This window comes from Nansenia antarctica, assembly GCF_963989245.1.
Source record: "Nansenia antarctica genome assembly, chromosome: 14".
Taxonomy (NCBI): Eukaryota; Metazoa; Chordata; class Actinopteri; order Argentiniformes; family Microstomatidae; genus Nansenia; species Nansenia antarctica.
In genome coordinates, this window is record NC_137684.1 from 17,219,874 (window position 1) to 17,239,873 (window position 20,000).

At 49.3% G+C, this 20,000-nt stretch overlaps 2 protein-coding genes across 2 annotated transcripts in view; both read left to right on the forward strand.

The window, feature by feature from the left end:
* The window catches only part of mical2b (microtubule associated monooxygenase, calponin and LIM domain containing 2b), a gene marked incomplete at both ends in the record, with an annotated part of 52,565 nt that extends 44,353 nt beyond the window's left edge, over window positions 1–8,212 (forward strand). The window contains 8 exons of the mRNA XM_080544647.1: window positions 480–595; window positions 946–1,711; window positions 1,809–1,876; window positions 4,182–4,271; window positions 4,723–4,822; window positions 6,706–6,805; window positions 7,301–7,374; window positions 7,944–8,212. Of these exons, the coding sequence (XP_080400773.1) occupies window positions 480–595; window positions 946–1,711; window positions 1,809–1,876; window positions 4,182–4,271; window positions 4,723–4,822; window positions 6,706–6,805; window positions 7,301–7,374; window positions 7,944–8,212 (1,583 nt within the window). The remainder of the gene's footprint in view (window positions 1–479; window positions 596–945; window positions 1,712–1,808; window positions 1,877–4,181; window positions 4,272–4,722; window positions 4,823–6,705; window positions 6,806–7,300; window positions 7,375–7,943) is intronic.
* Window positions 8,213–10,787: 2,575 nt separating this feature from the next.
* parvaa (parvin, alpha a) overlaps window positions 10,788–20,000 on the forward strand; it is a 17,360-nt gene continuing 8,147 nt past the window's right edge. Inside the window, exons 1-5 of the mRNA XM_080544976.1 lie at window positions 10,788–10,978; window positions 15,061–15,150; window positions 15,388–15,458; window positions 15,575–15,677; window positions 16,206–16,346. Of these exons, the coding sequence (XP_080401102.1) occupies window positions 10,852–10,978; window positions 15,061–15,150; window positions 15,388–15,458; window positions 15,575–15,677; window positions 16,206–16,346 (532 nt within the window). The 5' untranslated portion in view covers window positions 10,788–10,851. The remainder of the gene's footprint in view (window positions 10,979–15,060; window positions 15,151–15,387; window positions 15,459–15,574; window positions 15,678–16,205; window positions 16,347–20,000) is intronic.

Here is a 20,000-nt window from a genome sequence, read left to right on the forward strand (position 1 = left end):
GGTTTTTATGCACACAATGTCAGTTTCACTTATGTGAGCGTGCATTGCATCAAAGTTGCATCCATGGTAATGTAAGTCTAGCACATCTTGCTGTCTGAGATGTGAATTAATGGTTTTAAATTTGTGTTGTCCTCTCTTCGCACGTGTGTGTGTGTCGTCTTCTTCTTCGTGTGTGTGTTTGCGTCGTCTTCTTTGTGTGTGTGTGTCGTCTTCTTTGTCTGTGTGTGTGTCTGTCTGTCTGTGTGTGTGTGTGTGCGTCTGTCCGTCTGTGTGCGTCGTCTTCTTCTTCTTCGTGTGTGTGTGTGTGTGCATCGTCTTCTTTGTGTGTGTGTGTGTGTGTGTCGTCTTCTTCATGTGTGTGCGTGCGTCTGTGTCTGCGTGTGTGCCTGTGTGCGTGTGTGTGTGTACGTCGTTTTCTTTGTGTGTCTGTGTGTCTGTGTCTGTGTGTGTGTGTGTGTGTGCGTGGTCCCCTCCTGTAGCTCTCCCTCTCATCCTGGTCAGGACCTTCAGCCAGCGAGGCAGAGCAGCAGACAGAGAGGAGCCGCCCATCCAGGAGACCAACTCTGACTTTGAGGAAGTCGACGGACAGCCGCCGGTAAACCAACAACGTTCATACACACCAGGGGAGGCTGGTGGAGGTAGAAATCGGAGGACGGGGCTCATTGTAATGCATGGGAATGAGGAATGGCATCAAACACGTGTGTTAAAACCATTCCTGATTCCATTCTATGTATTACAATGAGCCCCGTCCTCCAATTTCTACCTCCACCAGCCTCCCCTGCTACAGATATTCCCAACAATTCCTTCTGTTATTCAGTTAATCTCAAATATCTTTCATTCTTGACAGGTTTTATTCTGACTGAAGCACGAGTCATAAAACGTCCTCGGTTGACATTATCTTTTATTTTATTTCCCTCCTTTTTTTCCCCCGTTCTGTCGGTTCAGGTCAACCATGGCGTCTCCGAGACGCCTTCCAACTCCCAGAATCCTTTGCAGGGCGGGCCTAAAGAGGAGCGTCCGATCGTGTCAACAGCCCTCCCCCGGCAGGACGCGGAGTCGTCATGCAGCCTGTCCACCCCCAAGAAGAGGCTGACCCTGTCCCTGTCTGAGAAGGAGAGGCTGCTGGACTGGAACCTGGCCGCCACCGACGAGAGAAGAGGAGGAGGAGGCCTCAAAACTCCATCCCTTCCGCCGTTGTCAGAGTCCAAGCCGCTGCCGTTCCCCTCCGCCCGGCCCCCGCCAGCCCCCACCACGACCCCGGCGCCGTCCCCCTTCCAGATGATGGCCAACGCCTTCCGGAGGTCCTTCGGCATGTCCGGCGGCGCCACACCCACCTCCGCGGCCGTGACGCGGAGGAACGGCCCCCGCAGGGCCAGACCTCTGTCCGAAGGCTCCTTCAACCTGTTCGGCCAGGCCTCGCCAGCGACAGAGGGAGGCGGCCTGTCGACCCCCCACCCCCGGACGTCCTCCATGAACAACGGGAGCGACCTATTGCCCACCCTCCTGGAGCAGGTCGCCCTGGGCAACAACAGCAGGAAGCTCGCGAGGGGGGGGTCCTTCACGGACGACACGGTCTCCCGTGGTCCCCCCGCCAGGAAGGTCAACTTCTTCTCTTCCCTGAGGCTGAAGAAGAAAGAGAGCACAGGAGGAGAAGAGGAAGGGGAACACGAGAAGCACATCAGGACCATCCTCTCCAACATCAGGAACAAAGGTGAGGGGGTTATGTCTCTCTCTCCTCAGTCTAACACCAGGCTTGTGTCTCTCTCTCTCCTCAGTCTAACACCAGGCTTGTGTCTCTCTCTCCTCAGCCTCCAGCCAACAGCAGCTGGACCAGTCTGACTCCTCCAGCGACGACAACGACCACGTCCAGGAGAAGGTACGGACCGCTCTGCCCTGACCGCTCCTCAAAGCGGCAGAGAGGATGCTGGGAGAGGGAGCGTGCTGGAAGAGAGGATGCTGGGAGTTGTGCTCTGATGTTATGTGATGCCATCACTGAGAATACTCGTGCTTAACATGTTGTGTGTTCAGAGTCAGGTTGTGTGGTGGTTGTATAGTAGTTGTGTGGTGGTTGCGTGGTGATTGTATGTCCACTCCCAGGTTGTGTTATGGTTGTGTGGAGGTTGTGTCGTGGTTGTCTAGTAGTTGTGTGATGGTTGTGTGGTGGTTGTGTGATGGTTGTGTGGTGGTTGTGTGGTGGTTGTGTGGTGGTTGTGTGGTGGTTGTGTGATGGTTGTGTGATGGTTGTGTGATGGTTGTGTGATGGTTGTGTGGTGGTTGTGTGATGGTTGTGTGGTGGTTGTGTGATGGTTGTGTGATGGTTGTGTGGTGGTTGTGTGATGGTTGTGTGGTGGTTGTGTGATGGTTGTGTGATGGTTGTGTGGTGGTTGTGTGGTGGTTGTGTGGTGGTTGTGTGGTGGTTGTGTGATGGTTGTGTGGTGGTTGTGTGATGGTTGTGTGGTGGTTGTGTGGTGGTTGTGTGATGGTTGTGTGGTGGTTGTGTTTCCACTCCCAGGTTGTGTGATGGTTGTGTGATGGTTGTGTGATGGTTGTGTGGTGGTTGTGTGGTGGTTGTGTGGTGGTTGTGTGTCGGTTGTGTGTCCACTCCCAGGTTGTGTAATGGTTGTGTAATGGTTGTGTAATGGTTGTGTAATGGTTGTGTAATGGTTGTGTGATGGTTGTGTGATGGTTGTGTGATGGTTGTGTGATGGTTGTGTGGTGGTTGTGTGGTGGTTGTGTGATGGTTGTGTGGTGGTTGTGTGATGGTTGTGTGGTGGTTGTGTGATGGTTGTGTGGTGGTTGTGTGATGGTTGTGTGATGGTTGTGTGATGGTTGTGTGATGGTTGTGTGATGGTTGTGTGGTGGTTGTGTGGTGGTTGTGTGATGGTTGTGTGGTGGTTGTGTGGTGGTTGTGTGATGGTTGTGTGGTGGTTGTGTTTCCACTCCCAGGTTGTGTGATGGTTGTGTGATGGTTGTGTGATGGTTGTGTGGTGGTTGTGTGGTGGTTGTGTGTCGGTTGTGTGTCCACTCCCAGGTTGTGTAATGGTTGTGTAATGGTTGTGTAATGGTTGTGTGATGGTTGTGTGATGGTTGTGTGATGGTTGTGTGGTGGTTGTGTGGTGGTTGTGTGATGGTTGTGTGGTGGTTGTGTGATGGTTGTGTGATGGTTGTGTGATGGTTGTGTGGTGGTTGTGTGATGGTTGTGTGGTGGTTGTGTGATGGTTGTGTGATGGTTGTGTGATGGTTGTGTGATGGTTGTGTGGTGGTTGTGTGGTGGTTGTGTGATGGTTGTGTGGTGGTTGTGTGGTGGTTGTGTGATGGTTGTGTGGTGGTTGTGTGGTGGTTGTGTGATGGTTGTGTGATGTTTGTGTTATGGTTGTGTGGTGGTTGTGTGGTGGTTGTGTGGTGGTTGTGTGATGGTTGTGTGATGGTTGTGTGATGGCTGTGTGATGGTTGTGTGGTGGTTGTGTAATGGTTGTGTGATGGTTGTGTGATGGTTGTGTGATGGTTGTGTGATGGTTGTGTGTCCACTCCCAGGTTGTGTGGTGGTTGTGTGTCCACTCCCAGGTTGTGTGATGGTTGTGTGATGGTTGTGTGATGGTTGTGTGGTGGTTGTGTGGTGGTTGTGTGTCCACTCCCAGGTGTGTGATGGTTGTGTGGTGGTTGTGTGTCCACTCCCAGGTGTGTGATGGTTGTGTGGTGGTTGTGTGTCCACTCCCAGGTGTGTGATGGTTGTGTGGTGGTTGTGTGTCCACTCCCAGGTGTGTGATGGTTGTGTGGTGGTTGTGTGTCCACTCCCAGGTGTGTGGTGGTTGTGTGATGGTTGTGTAATGGTTGTGTAATGGTTGTGTGATGGTTGTGTGGTGGTTGTGTGGTGGTTGTGTGATGGTTGTGTGGTGGTTGTGTGATGGTTGTGTGGTGGTTGTGTGGTGGTTGTGTGTCCACGCCCAGGTTGTGTAATGGTTGTGTAATGGTTGTGTGATGGTTGTGTGGTGGTTGTGTGATGGTTGTGTGGTGGTTGTGTGGTGGTTGTGTGGTGGTTGTGTGTCCACTCCCAGGTTGTGTAATGGTTGTGTGATGGTTGTGTGATGGTTGTGTGGTGGTTGTGTGATGGTTGTGTGATGGGTGTGTGATGGTTGTGTGTCCACTCCCAGGTTGTGTGATGGTTGTGTGTCCACTCCCAGGTGTGCCCAGAGAGACAGAGGAGGCGGCAGGAGAAGATCGTGGTCCAGCAGGCCAAGAGAGAGCAGCTGAAGAGACTCCACAAAGCGCAGGTACTGGACCACCTCAGACCAGACTAGACCACCTCAGACCAGACCACCTCAGACTAGACTAGACCACCTCAGACCAGACCAGACCACCTCAGACCAGACTAGACCACCTCAGACCAGACTAGATCACCTCAGACCAGACTAGACCACCTCAGACCAGACTAGACCACCTCAGACCAGACTAGACCACCTCAGACCAGACTAGACCACCTCAGACCAGACTAGACCACCTCAGACCAGACTAGACCACCTCAGACTACATCCTCACCCATTATCACTCAGTTAACATTGACATACTGTCATTGACATACTGTCATTGACATACTGTCATTGCTCAGCTGTGTGTGTGTGACTGTGTGTGTGTGTGTGTGTGTGTGTGTGTGTGTGTGTGTGCGCGCTCGCTTGTGCGAGTACCTTAACCATTCCTGACTTTGGTGTGTGTGTGTGTGTGCAGATGATCCAGAGACAGCTGGAGGAGGTGGGGGAGACCCAGAGGGAGCTGGAGGAGAGGGGCGTGGCCATCGAGAAGCTGCTGAGAGGAGAGACGGAGACGGGTGAGCAGCCCTGCTGCACACACACACACACACACACACACACACACACACACACACATCTCGCAGGCAGACAGGCAGGACAAGGCAGGCAACCAAGCATGCAAACAGGCAGTTGATCTGCTGTGCTCTGTAGTGGCTCTATTACTGTGGTATTTTTAAAAATAAATAAACTGGCAATATTTCATTAATCATTATTTCAATTTCCTTACTTGGTGTAGTAGTCACGAGTAGCAGTGTGGCGTCACTAGAGGGGGACGTACAGTCCTCAGACCAAATCATCTGTCAAATGATGTTTATTCTTTTTGCATGAAAACAAAATAACCACTTAAAGTTGAAACGGTGTTGAAATGACAAGGCTGTAATTGGGCCTGTCTGTGAACAGAGGATGGAGGAGGAGGAGGAGGAGGAGGAGGAGGAGGAGAGCAGCAAAAATACATTCCACACTTCCCCCTCATTGTTGTCCTCCTCCCAGCATGCTGATATGGTCATTAAAACAACAACAACTGGGTTTTCTGTGGAAAACAGATAAATCAGGCCATGTCTGTGTGCTGGGCCCTGTCATAATCACATTCTTCAAAGGGAAATTGTGTTTTGAGGGTGGCGGCGACTGTAAATTGGATTTTCACACATTTCCCAGAAATGCTTGTTTAGGTGCCTTCCGTACCCTGTCCATTTAAGCCTAACAGAGTGTTTTAGTTCTACTAAAGTAAGTGCTGAGGAGAATATTTTTGTATGTTTTTTTTTTTTTCCCAATCACAATAACATTTAACATACAATAGAGCAATTTGCAGGAGTGTGTGCGTGTGTATGTTTGAGCCTAAGAGAGTGAAAGCGAGTGAATGTCTCTCGGTACAGACAATGGCCTTGCAGAAGCTTCTAGCTTCCATCCATCCCTACGACTCCACTGAGTCTTTCTGCTGATGACCTGTTTGAAGAGGGCAGCGGTGTGTGTGAGAATGAGGGGCGTGGGTGTGTGTGTGTGAGTGTGTGTGTGTGTGTGTGTGTGTGTGTGTGTGAGGCGTGTTTGTGAACAAGGCTTTGTTGGGATAGTTGTATTAGAGCATGGGGGGGGGGGGGCGAAGGCCACATCAGCTGAATACACACATTGTTAATTGACAGCATTGTTCCCCGGTGTGTGTGTGTGTGTGTGTGTGTGTGTGTGTGTGCACGTGCATGTGTGTGTGCGCGAGTGTGTGAGTTCGTCATTCTTTTTATGAGGGATTTACGAGTTATGTGGAATGAGGAACATTTATTTTCACAGAGAAAAGACTCATCACAATGGTCCTGAGAGTATGGAGGGGGGGGGGGGGGGGGAATTCATCAGTCACCAGAGAAAGTTGTTGAAATCAAACACACTTTTCAGATCGGATCTAGAATGTGACGCTGTCTGTAAACCTGCTTGTTGTAGCTCAGCAGTGTCTGAATCTCAGAGGCCAGGGGAGGCTGGTGGAGGTAGAAATCGGAGGTCGGGCTCCTTGTAGCGCACAGAACTGAATGAGGAATGGTATCAAACGTTTACAGTGAGCCTGTCCTCCGATTTCTGCCTCCACCAGCCTCCCCTGATGTAAAGTCTAGAGGGGGACCTGCTTGTACCGCAATGAAACACCCCCCCCTATCTGCCCGAGGGTGAATTACACACTCATGGGGGAGACACTGGCTATGCCTTTAGCCTGCTTTTACTATATGATGAAATAATGAAGCACAACCTTTTCCCTAGAATACTGACAGACTTCTGATAGTTCAACCCAATTAAAGAGCCTTGAATGAATTTTCAGTGTCACTCTCTGTCTCCCTCCCCCCTTCCCTCCCACCTGCCCTCCCTCCCTCTCTCTCCCTCCCTTCCTCCCTCCCTCCCTCCCTCCCTCCCCCCCTCCTCTACACAGATGATGTGTGCTGTGATGAGGCAGAGCTCTACCAGTCCTGGTTCAAACTGGTCCTGGAGAAGAACAGACTGGCGCGCTACGAGTCTGAGCTCATGGTCTTGTAAGTACAGTATACTGTGTGTGTGTGTGTGTGCGCGCGCATGTGTGAGAGAGGTCCTGGCTCTTAGGGCTGGCATTCCATGAGTGCTGATGAGATTTCCAGAGCGAATTTACGAACGCAGCCAGAGTCTCCCTTTAAACAAAGCTGTTTGTCATTGGCAAATTTTCACTGACACATATAGTAGTATACACAGTCAGAATCAAACTGCCAACCCTGAAAAATATCATAAACTGTTATAGACCATTGAAGACCATTCAAGGCATGAAAACCGATCCAAATTGACGGGTGCATTCGTAAATACGCTCTGAGAGCGGCAGAGCGCACCCGGGGGTGCTCTCTCTCTGACCGTTCAGAAATGAACTGATTTCAGTTGGAACCAGAGCACTCTGAGCAGATTTCCAGAGCGTTTTTAGAACGCACCCCATGATTGATTGGTAATCATGTTTTCAGTGTGACTAGGGTTGTGAAGGTGTGTGTGTGTGTGTGTGTTCTCAGTGCTCAGGAGCTGGAGCTGGAGGACACCCAGAGTCAGCTGCAACAGGACCTACGACGCAGGATGGCCGTGGACGGTATGGATCACACACACACTCAGACATGCACTCACACACACACACACTCAGACATGCACACACACACACACTCAGACATGCACGCATGCACGCACAGACACACACACACCTCCCTGCCCAGTCTCTCTACCCTCTCCTCTGCATCCTCTCCTGCAGACACCGGTAAGAGACACACACACACACACACACACACACACCACCCCTCCTCTCCTCATCTCCTGACAGACAGCAGTAAGAGACACACACACACACACAGCCACTCCTAACCCCTCCACCCCCTCCTCTCCTGTAGACACCAGTAGAGACACACCCACCCCCCCCCCCCCACACACACACACACACACACCCCCGACCGCCGCTCCTAACCCCTCCCCCTCTCCTCTCCTGACAGACAACAGTAAGAGACACACACACACCCCTCCTAACCCCTACCCCCTTCTCCTGACACCAGTAAGAGACACACACACCCTGACCACCACTCCTAACCCCCCCCCTCTCCTGTAGACACCAGTAAGAGACACACACACACCCCTCCTAACCCTCTCCCCCCCCCCCCCCCTCTCCTGTAGACACCAGTAAGAGTGCCAGTGAGCTGGTGGAGGACCAGCGCCTCCTGGTGGAGATGCTGCAGGTGGTGGAGCGGCGGGACGACCTGGTCGCCGTGCTGGACGAGCAGCGCCTGAGGGAGCGGGCCGAGGACCGCAACCTGGAGAGCCTGGTGCTCCAGTACCACTGGGGGGGGGCCGCCACCACCACCACCTCCTCCTCCTCTGGGGACAGCAGCCTGGGAGGGGGGAACAGCAGCCTGGGAGCAGAGGGAGAGCTGCTCCTGGTCTGAGGGAGCTCCAGGATGTCTGGGGGGGGGCAGGGAGAGGGGTCTCTCTCTCTGGGTTTGAGTAGCATCAATCTGGGGGTGGGTGGTGCTGGTGGGGAGGGGGGAGTGAGGTGTATGGGGCAAGCTTCTCATGGTCTGAGGATGAGAGGGGGGGGTTGACCATCTTCTCTTGGTCTGAGGAGTTCCAGGTCGTGTGGGGGTCAGGGAAGGGGGTCTCTCTGGGTTTGAGTACCATCGACCTGGGGGTGGGTGGTGAGAGGGTGGGGGGGATTCACCATCTTATCGTGGTCTGAGGAGCTCTAGGAGGAGGGGGGGGGGGTTGAGAGGGGCACTAGGCTGGCTGGGTGGGGGTTGGTGGGGGTGGGGGGGGGGGAGTGTAGAGAGTTAACCAGCTTCCCTGGCAGAAGATACCGATGACCAGAGGGATATGAGAGTGCGACCGACTGCTACTACACTACTTGAGTGCGTCTACTACAACGCTACTACACTGTTAAGTTTGTCCACTGTTAGTCTTTGGTCAACCTGAACCCTACGTGTAGAAGGTTGACCTAGTGTGTGACCTGCTTGAGGAGGAACACCTGCGCGTGTGTGTGCACGTGTGTGCCTGTGTCTGCCCATATCTAGGCGTGTGTGTGCACGTGAGTGCGTGTGCGTGTGCGTGAGCGTGAGTGTGAGTGTGCGTGTGTGTGAGTGTGCGCGTGAGTGTGCGCATGTGCGTGACAGAGACTACAGGTCTGGATGGGACCACACCACACTGCCCTGACCCCTCTGTCTGTTCCTGCTTGAGGACAATCATCCATCTTCCCTTACCCTACGGTTACTCATAAATCATTCAATTTGTTAATAAATTAAATTAATTAAAAGTTAGTTAATTCATCGGACTGTCTGTACGCCCTCCGGAAACGCCTGAACAAGAACACCTCAGAATGCACGCGCAAGCCTTTTGAATGTTAGAAATATATAATATGATAATAATAATAATAATAATAATAATATATAACAACATTGTCAGCCCTACTGGTAAGCACCATACCGCTGTACAGCTGCCCAAAGAGTCTCTCAGTACCATGACAACGACATGTTTTCCATTTCACGGGGGTGCTTCACAGTGAAGAACGGTGTGTGTCTCTGTGTAATAATTGTGTGTTTTTAATGTTGTTGTGTTATCCATCACTGGAAAGTCTGTATGTTGTCTGTATCAGAGGAGGCTGGTGGTGGTAGAAATCAGACCCCCCCCCCCCCCCCCCCCCCCCCGTTGTCTGTGTCTCTACTGTATTGTCTACTGTATTGTCTAGTTTTACTCTTCAGACAGAGTCAAAGAGAAGGTGACAGGTAAAGGATGTGTTTCTGATAAATTACATGTTTGTTTGTTTGGTAAACGTCCCAGAGTTTCTCCCACAAAGTGCTTAAGTCACTGCCATCAATGTTTGGTTCACTTTAACAGGCCTTGGTTTCTTGCTGATTTTCATGTGAACTGTGATTTTAACTGTTGAGGGTTTCACGGCTTAGTTGGAGTAACTTATTCAGTCGGGACAGGGGGTCTCTTGGCTGAGCACGGTGGATTGGGACGAAAATATATTTAAATGTAAATTCTTTACTTACTGACACTGTGATCTGTTGCTGTATGTTTTTATGCTGTAAAATGTTTTCTTTAATAAAAAATGTATTGATTGTGAACGGAGTTGCGTCAGATAAGGTACAGATAGTTCTGTAGTTACACTGGCATGACTATGGTGTTAATTTGACAAAAAGATGGTGTCGATTTGAGACATTTTATATTCCCTTATAGCAGCAAGCTTCCTTCCATCTCAATGACCGCCAGAAGGATAATGTTAATATGGACAAACATTACACAAGCCTATATAATGTTTGTTATTGAAGATATGGTCACAATGAATATATGGACAGTACTGTATCATAAGCCTACACAAAGTTTGTCATTGATAAATATACGATAATAACGACAATATGGACAGACGTCGGTATCATAGGCCTACGTTATGTTATTGATACATCATGGCACATAGGGACACACTCACACAGACATTACAGAGACGGGTTAACATTGTTGTACTAGGGCCTATTGTTTTTATGTTCTATGTTTTGCATGGAACACACAACCCAGTAGGCTAGGAGGTCATCGGTCTGGGGGGTATTCCATCGACGTCACTAAAGAACAATCCAGGCTTATTTTGATAACTCTCGCGAGACTTGATCAAAAATAAAGCTGGATTTTCCTTTAGCAATGTTGATGAAATACCCCCCTGGTGATAAAAGTTTCCACTAGGAAAGAGGGAGGGAGGGATCGAGGGAGGGAGGGAGGGATCGAGGAAGGGAGGGAGGGATCGGAGGAAGGGAGGGAGGGATCGAGGAAGGGAGGGAGGGAGGGAGGGATCGGGGAAGGGAGGGAGGGAGGGAGGGATCGAGGGAGGGAGGGAGGGAGGGATCGAGGGAGGGAGGGAGGGAGGGAGGGAGGGATCGAGGGAGGGAGGGAGGGATCGGAGGCTGGGCGAATGTTTGGAATTCCGTTTCCGCTACAGGGAGTGGATTTTGGAACTTCACTTAGAAGTCCTTAGGCTATCATTGCTCAGATTTAATACCGTTTTTTGTATAATATTGTGGTTAAAGTTAAACTTGCACCGATGGCCTCCTCGCCGTCCAGCCCTAAGTCCCCCTCCTCTCCCAGATCCCCTTCCTCCAGGAAGAAAGATGACTCCTTCCTCGGGAAACTCGGAGGAACTTTAGCGAGAAGAAAGAAGGCTAAAGAAGGTAGATACACTTCAGATCAACACAATAATGGCAACAACTAAGAACACTGATTTTTCCAGCATATAAAATAAAAGCGCACACTTTCTGTGCGGCGATGACACCGCCCATCTGACTTAGTTGTAACTATGTTTCAACCTGAGCCGAGCTCATAAAGTAATCATCTAGTCTCTGTCTGAGGAGTAATAAACACTCCGTTCTCTAAACGATCAGTCACATCGATCCTTGTGTTGCCTCCTGCCAATTGAATTAATCTCTATCGATCGGATAACCTCTGTCCCGTGCCTGTCGGTGGACAGTAGCGCAAATGTTCCCTTTAAAACACTCAACACTCCAATCGTATCGATGTAGGTCGGTAGTATTTCAACATTCGTGATCGATTCCCATCTTAAATGGCTTAAACACTCTCCGCAAATCGACTGAATACGCCTAAAAAAATGCAGCCCTGCAGTAACACATACAAGAATGGTGGCATGCAGCGCTTTCTGTCGCCCGTGGGTCATACGTTCGTAAATACGCTCTGGAAATCTGATCAGCACTCGTGGAATGCCTCTTGTCCAATCAAATGACATGGTCCCTTTATGACGTCGAACCCAGTGTGCGCTCCTGCGCTCTCAGAGCGAATTTACGAACGCACACGCCCATGTATGCTGCCTGTCCTACTACTACAGATGTAATTACTCAGGAATGAGAGTCGTGAGCCAACACAACCCTGTGGCTGCTGCACTTGTCAGATTGCTACATGTATGCCCTTCATTTGTGATTTCACTGTTATTTCAAAACGAATCAACGAGTCATCGATCCATTCCTATGTTTTTCATTCAGGTTCACCCTCAGCTGAATCTGGTACTGTCAACTGTGTGGTGTTGTTCAGTTAGTGGAAATATTCCCTCCAGGGTTTGTCCTCTTCACACAGAGTGCTCTTGTGTTGAGATTGGTTTGTGTCAATCAGTTCACGAGGCTGAGTGGCTCTGGTGTTCTGCAGCTGAGCCCCGTCCTGTCTCTGTCGCTCTCTCTCTCTCTCTCTCTCTCTCACACACACACACACACACACACACAGGTACAAGCTGCCACTGACACACACACACACACACACACACACACACACTCATGTACGCACACATCACACACACACACACATGCATAACACACTCACTCACGCACACACATATTCATGCATGTCACACACTCACTTACTCACATACATACAAACGTGTGTCACAAACACATGCATGTCACACAAACACACACACATGTGCAGTGACTCACACACACACACACAGAAAGAGACACACATGTGCAGAGACACACACACACACACACACACAGGAAGGAGAGCGGTGCCCAGGATGTCCTCAGTGTTCCTCTCTATGATGTGATGAAGCGCCGGCAGGACATGTGATTTACGGCCCTCTGACGTTTACAACGCTGTTCCCCGCCAGGGACACGCACGGCCTTGAACAAGCCTGTCAATTGGCCAGCGAGGAGAGAGTGTGTGTGTGTGTGTGTGTGGGGGGGGGGGGGGGGTGGAGAAGGAAGAGGGAGGATGGGATTGAGAGAGAGAGAGAGAGGGAAAGGATGGAGAGAGTGACAGAAAGAAAGCCAGTGTTACCGACAGGACAGGAGTCAGGACAGTGGAACACTGAGCTGACCAGGCCCGGCTAGGCTGAGGAAGAAGAGGAGGAGGAGGAAGAAGAGGGGGAGGAAGAGGAGATTGAGCAAGAGGAGGATGAGCAAGGGAGAGTGTTTGTAGCGAGCGGGGATGATGCTGTCAGGTCAGAAACGGAGAGATGGGGTGTGGTCCCTTCTGCCCAGGTAGGTAGACAGACAGAGAAGACGCACTTTGCTCACTGAAGTAACCCAAATTGCTCCCAATGAGCGGGCCGGCGCCTTGCATGGTAGCTTGCCGCCGTGTGTGTGAATGTGTGTGTGAATGAGACCATTGTAAAGTGCTTTGTTATAAGGCGCTATATGTAAGTGCAGTTCGTTTGTAGAGCACCTATGCTCAGACTTCGGTGTATCCTTCAAATCCTCTCCTCTCAAAACGTGTAAAGCCCAGTTCTGAGACACGGTATGGCAGAAGACGTAGACAGTGTGTGTTTTCAATAGAGAAGGGGTCGTTTCCATCACCCAATGTCAAGGGAATATAATACGGTCTGTCCTTCAGATCGTGGAAGAAATAGGATTTGATTGTGCAACAATTACAATGGGACAACGTCTGTCTGTCACACTCTTCACAGACTCTCACAAAAATGCATTGAATATTACTTATGACTGCTCTTGTTGAAAGTTGAAAGGCGGTTTGAGGTTGTGCGCCAAGATCAAACTTATATCGCACTTTTCTTGTGGGAAACTTGTGGGAATAGCTAGCCACTTCTAACAGACTGCATCACTGCACTGCTATGCTATCTCAGGCAGGACGGAGCAAGCCCAAAGCCCTGTTCCGCTCTGTGTTAATGCTTTCTCAGACCCAATGGCTTGAGGACATGTCTAGCATAGATAGCCAATGTAGCGTAGCCTATGAGTGGTTTGGGATCATCATTTGGCAAGGTAGTGTGTTTGAGTGGTTTGAGAATGGGCTCACCTTTTGACCAGATGGTATAATAGTGGTGTTTGAGTGGTTGGGAATTAGGATCACTTATTTGGCCCAAGTAGTCTTTGAGTGGTTTGGGATGGGAGCACTATTTGGCTTGATGGTGTGTGAGTGGTTTGGGATTGGGGGACACTATTTGGCTCGATGGTGTGTGAGATGTTTGGGATGGGAGCACTATTTGGCTTGATGGTGTGTGAGTGGTTTGGGATTGAGGGACACTATTTGGCTCGATGGTGTGTGAGAGGTTTGGGATGGGAGCACTATTTGGCTTGATGGTGTATGAGTAGTTTGAAATTTGGAGCACTATTCGGCTGGATAGAGAATGGAGTGGCTGAGGAATACTATAATAGGGCTTTCATGCAGTTAGGAACCACTCCAGACATGATGGGACCAGTCTAGCATCTCTCTGTGGATGGACCCACCTGGCTCTCGCCTGCACAACAACCTTTGAACTCTGACCCCTGGTGCCCCCAGTTGGTGAGCTCATAACTCTGGGAAGAACACATTCGAGTGCTTTTGAAGTGGGAACAAACTCTTCAACCAATGAGATGTCGATTTTCGTGCGATCCACAATGCACACTAACAAACTGTAAACATTACATTATCCATACGTGTGTGGTTGTTGACAATTAAACAGGTTGAAATCGAACCGAAAGATGACAAATGTTGACTATTGACTGTCGTTTTCTGACGAGAAGGTAGCCTATGGCTACAGTGGATACGTCACAACTTGTAGACTCGTCTCGTCGTACTAGTCAGTGTCCCACTTGGAACTCCGACTTGGAGGGTCGTCCTCGTGGTCATTTCCCACTCAGGAACTCTTGGTATCTCCCGAGTTTCCTAACAGCTGCTGAAGGCACCATTGTGTCCTGCGGTTAGACACACTCACAGAGGGGTGAGAAGAACCTCACTGTCCCGACAGAGCCCTGAGACCCCCAGTGAGCAAATAGAAGCATTCTAGAAGGCCTTCTGGTGGACTTGCCATGGTGTAGCAGCATGAATGGCTTTTAATTAGGGATGTAACGATGCATCGTGATGCAGTTAATTATCGCTACAAATATGTGACGATTCAAATTGATGAAATGGAAAAAATGATCGCAATACTTTTTTAACCCTTGAAAAACGAAAGCATTAGAAGCGTTGTTGTCATTACCGTAATTCCAAAACTATATGTGCTATCAAAACAATTCCAATGGTTCCTGAAAGCAGAGAAGCATTTTTAAGAAAGTTTTTGTAGTTTCTGTCTGAGAAATAATATTTTTCAGTCATAATTTGTCTGCAATCTCATTTTGTGGAAAAAAAAAAAGAAGTAGTCGCCGTACTACACTGATCTGAGCGACCTGCTGCGCAGCAATGGACTGGACGTTAGTGTGATGTGATAGGATGTGATGCGATAGGATGTAACGTCATGAGATGTAATGTCATGCGATTGGATGTGATGCAAAGTGATGTCAAGTGATGTGATGTATAGTCATGTGACTTTCACCCCCAGTGTCTGAGCTCCAGGAAGAGGGCATGAACGCTATCAACCTGCCCCTAAGCCCCTCCCACTACGAGCTGGACCCAGAGGACACCATGTTGGGTAGGTACGCGCTCATACATACATGTACATAGACATACACCATGCTAGGTATAGGTACCTGGTCATAAGTATACATGTAGGTAGATGACTAGCCTATGTATAGTATAGGAGACTGGGTAGCCTACAGCAGACAGACAGACAGGCAGGCAGGCAGGCAGACAGGCAAGCAGAGAAGCAGACAGACAGGCAGACAGACAGACTCTGGCTCCACTTCTAACCGTGTGTGTCTGTCCCCAGAGGAGAACGAGGTGCGGACCATGGTGGACCCCAACTCCAAGAGCGACAGGAAGCTGCAGGAGCTCAACAAGGTACAGCAGGAAGTCATGACAGCCGATGGGAGATGACTCAGATGTGTATATACACACACACACACACACACACTCTCTCTGCAGCAGCCTCAGCAGGAGTTGTTTTAATCCGGCAGGTGCTGATAGACTGGATCAACGACGTGCTGGTGGGAGAGAGGATCATCGTCAAGGACCTGGCGGAGGACCTGTATGACGGACAGGTGCTGCAGAAACTGTTTGGTGAGGAACCAGGATCTGGGTGGGGGAAGGAGGGAGGGAGAGAGAGAGGAACCAGGACCTGGGTGGGGGAGGGAGGGAGAGAGAGAGGGAGGGAGGGAGGGAGGGAGGGAGAGAGAGAGAGAGGAACCAGGACCTGGGTGGGGGAGGGAGGGAGGGAGGGAGGGAGGAACCAGGACCTGGGTGGGGGAGGGAGGGAGGGAGGGAGGGAGAGAGGAACCAGGACCTGGGTGGTGGTGGGAGGAAGGGAGGGAGGGAGGGAGGGATGGATGGGGGGAGAGATGGGTAGGTGGAGGGAGGGGTGAATGGTTGGAAGGATGGTTGGATGGACGGATGAAGAGATGGATGGGTGGAGAGATGGTTGCATGGGTGGATGGATGGATGGACGGACTGACGGTCGGACGGACCGATGGTTGAATGAATGGATGGATGGATGGACGGATGAATAAGTGAGTGGGTCGATCAATCATCTTCCTCTACTAACAATACCTGTGTGTGTGTGTGTGTGTGTGTGTGCGTCCGTGTGTCCAGAGAAGCTGGAGGGGGAGAAGCTGAACGTGGCGGAGGTGACCCAGTCAGAGATCGCCCAGAAGCAGAAGCTGCAGACGGTCCTGGAGAGGATCAACGACTCCCTGAAGCTCACCGCCCGCCGCGTCCGCTGGAACGTGGACTGTGAGTGTAACGGGGGGGGGGGTCACACTCTCAGCCATGAGGGTAGCCCTGCCTCCCTGACACGCCCTGATGTAACCCCTTGTATCACGAGGATGTCCTCTGGGTGAGATGGGTACTAACTAGAGGCTACTAACTAGAGAGAAGTAACTAGAGGATACTAACTAGAGGCTACTAACTAGAGGCTACTAACTAGGGAGGAGTAACTAGAGGCTACTAACTAGAGGCTACTAACTAGAGGCTACTAACTAGAGGCTACTAACTAGAGGATACTAACTAGAGGCTACTAACTAGAGGATACTAACTAGAGGCTACTAACTAGAGGCTACTCACTAGAGGCTACTAACTAGAGCAGGGGTGGGCAATTATTTTCCCCAGGGGGCCACATGAGCAACTGAAAACATTTTGGAGGGCCGGGCCAACTCAATTATGCATAATATAAATTTTATTTATATATAAAAAGCAGTAAATGGCATTGTTTTGAACGCTGGTAAGAGTGTATGTTATTATTTGGCAATTAAAAGGTGAGGTTAGCTTTCAAAAATATCATTTATTCAAATAGAATTTCAACACTGCAGGTAAAGGGAGAGGAAACCAGCTGCATTTCATCCTCAACCTTTTTGAAATCTTGAAAACGCCTTGAAAATTCATCATGCAGTTGTGTGTTCAGTTCATTCATCATTGCAGTCACATCAACAGCAAATGATAAATCTGCCATCCAGTCCTTATCAGACAGCTCTGGGATGGTTTTGCCTTTCATCTCACAAAACTCCTTTATCTCTGATTTCAGAACCCAAAACCTTTTTAGCACTTTGCCCAGGCTGAGCCATCTGACAGCTGTGTGGTACCTGACATCACCATGTTCGCTCTCTTGCTCCTCCAATAGTGAAACAAACTGCCTGTGATTTAATGCTCGCGCTCTGATGAAATTAACTGTTGTAGTAACAACATCAACCACATGGCTAAGTTTTAGCACTGACTTGCACAACGCTTGCTGATGAATAATACAATGTATAAACACCAATTTCTGCCCTGCGTTGAGTTCACTCACTTTATCTTGCATTCTTTTCAAAAGCCCAACATTTTTCCCTGTCAAATTCGGACATCCATCCGTAGTGACACCTGCCAGTCTGTCCCATTCGAGTCCCAGTTTGTCCATGCATGCGTTTACCTCGGTGAACAGATCACTCCCCGTTGTGGTTCCTTTCATTGGCCGGATTGCTGCCAGCTCCTCCGTAAAGTCGCGCGTTTTATACTAATATAAAAATTTGTAGTCCATATTTGTTTGAAAGTTCTGCGTTCGGCATCCACTTTCCTCTTTTTGGCATGAGCCGACATTTTCGCATTTTTCAGGGGTGACAAGGAAGGTAGACAGTTCAGGGGTGACAAGGAAGGTAGACAGTTCAGGGGTGACAAGGAAGGTAGACAGTTCAGGGGTGACAAGGAAGGTAGACAGTTCAGGGGTGACAAGGAAGGTAGACAGTTCAGGGGTGACAAGGAAGGTAGACAGTTCAGGGGTGACAAGGAAGGTAGACAGTTCAGGGGTGACAAGGAAGGTAGACAGTTCAGGGGTGACAAGGAAGGTAGACAGTTCAGGGGTGACAAGGAAGGTAGACAGTTCAGGGGTGACAAGGAAGGTAGACAGTTCAGGGGTGACAAGGAAGGTAGACAGTTCAGGGGTGACACGGAAGGAAGACAGGTTGTCAATCACACACATTTCACGTGCACGATTGCGTGCACTGTGAGAATAAATGGGCTTCAAAATAAAAGCAATGCGGTTTTAGTCCACCCATAAGATAATTAGAAAATATAATATATAATTTAAAAATATATATATATATATTTTTTTTTTATTATTTATTTTCTAATTATCATGTAATCTTTCGCGGGCGGTCAGAATCATCCGGCGGGACGTATTTGGCCCGCGGGCCGTACAATGCCCAGGTCTGAACTAGAGGCTACTAACTAGAGGCTACTAACTAGAGGATACTAACTAGAGGCTACTAACTAGAGGCTACTAACTAGAGGATACTAACTAGAGGCCACTAACTAGGGAGAAGTAACTAGAGGCTACTAACTAGAGGCTACTAACTAGAGGGTACTTACAGGAGGCTGGAGGGTATTAAAGGGATACATCACCCATTTTTAACATCACATTCATTATCTCCAGCACCATACGGTACCAGTGTCGACACGTGTGGAAAAACGGCACTTTTCGCCATTCTGTTTTATGCAGGCACCGGTATATGGTGCTGGAGAGAATGAACGTGATGTTAGGAAATGTATGCAGTGTCCCTTTAAGGCCGGGAACATTATTTGTTATTTATTACAGAAATAATGTCAGTTGTGACTAAAGTATGGCCAAAACCCAGCTCTCTGTGATGTCACCAGATGTGTTAGAGAGAGTGACAAAGAGAGAGAGTGACAAAGAGCACCCCCAGAGTGCCAGAGATGATCAATATAATGATACTGTCGTCCCTGACGACGTTAAGAGAGTACTTGATAAAACACTGCAGCCATTTAAGCCCGAGCGGTCGACCTGACAGAATGAGTGGGTGATATTTGGCGACAGCAGTTTGAGAGAGTCCATGTTTGTCTTTACTTGAGTTATGTTGAGTTGTTGTTCTATCGTGCCTCCTTCAGCCTGCTCTCTAACGCTCAGGGAGGACTCTGTGTTTCACTGAAGCACTTTGCTGTTGCCTTTTGAGGCTTTTATCCAGAAAATGATTAGAATCATACGAGCACTCTCTCTCTCTCTCTCTCTCTCTCTCTCTCTCTCTCTCTCTCTCTCTCTCTCTCTCTCTCTCTCTCTCTCTCTCTCTGTCTCTCTGCCTCTCCCGCTCTGAACATTTCATGTCATTAGCCTGCTTGTTCATGTCAGAGAGGGAGAGCGAGGGAGGGAGAGAGAGACAGGCAGAGTTAGAGAGAGATGAACTGGATTCGAGTGCTGAAATCCAGCTATTTGAAGTATCCATTTTTTTATCAAGATAAAAGCTTTTGCTTTGAAAGGTGGCGTCCGTGCGTTTACGTGACTAAAGAGGAGCTCTTGTATGGTACAAGAGCTCTGATCATGCTAATGCAGCCTAACACAGTCTCTCTGATCATGCTAATGTACGCTAACACAGTGTCTCTGGTCATGCTAATGCACGCTAACACAGTGTCTCTGGTCATGCTAATGCACGCTAACACAGTGTCTCTGGTCATGCTAATGCTCCCTAACACAGGACGACAGGGAATCCATGTGTCCTGTCCGGCTTTCATCCATGTTTTCAAAGCTGGAGAATTTTTTGTTTTAAATACACTTAAAGGTGATGTCATAGGTGCCTTGTGATGCAGTTATCCCTGAAATGATCAAACGGATCGCATAGAGCTGGTAGATCTGCCTAGCGTAGTTTAGCGTTTTCGCGGCCTTGAATCAAAGGGCTGTTTACTTAATTGATTTCCTCTCTCGTCCATTGGGAGCTAAAGGGAATCCTGTTAGTTGTCCTCCAGTGTTTAACTGTGACGGACTGTTCTGGAAATGTCACTCAAGTCTGTCTATCTCCAGAAGATGTCCTTCACACATCACTGACTAATCCTGGTGACTTGGCAACTAGAAAAATAAAAACACTGTTTCAATGTCTTGTATTCCAGGGGAGGCTGGTGGAGGTAGAAATC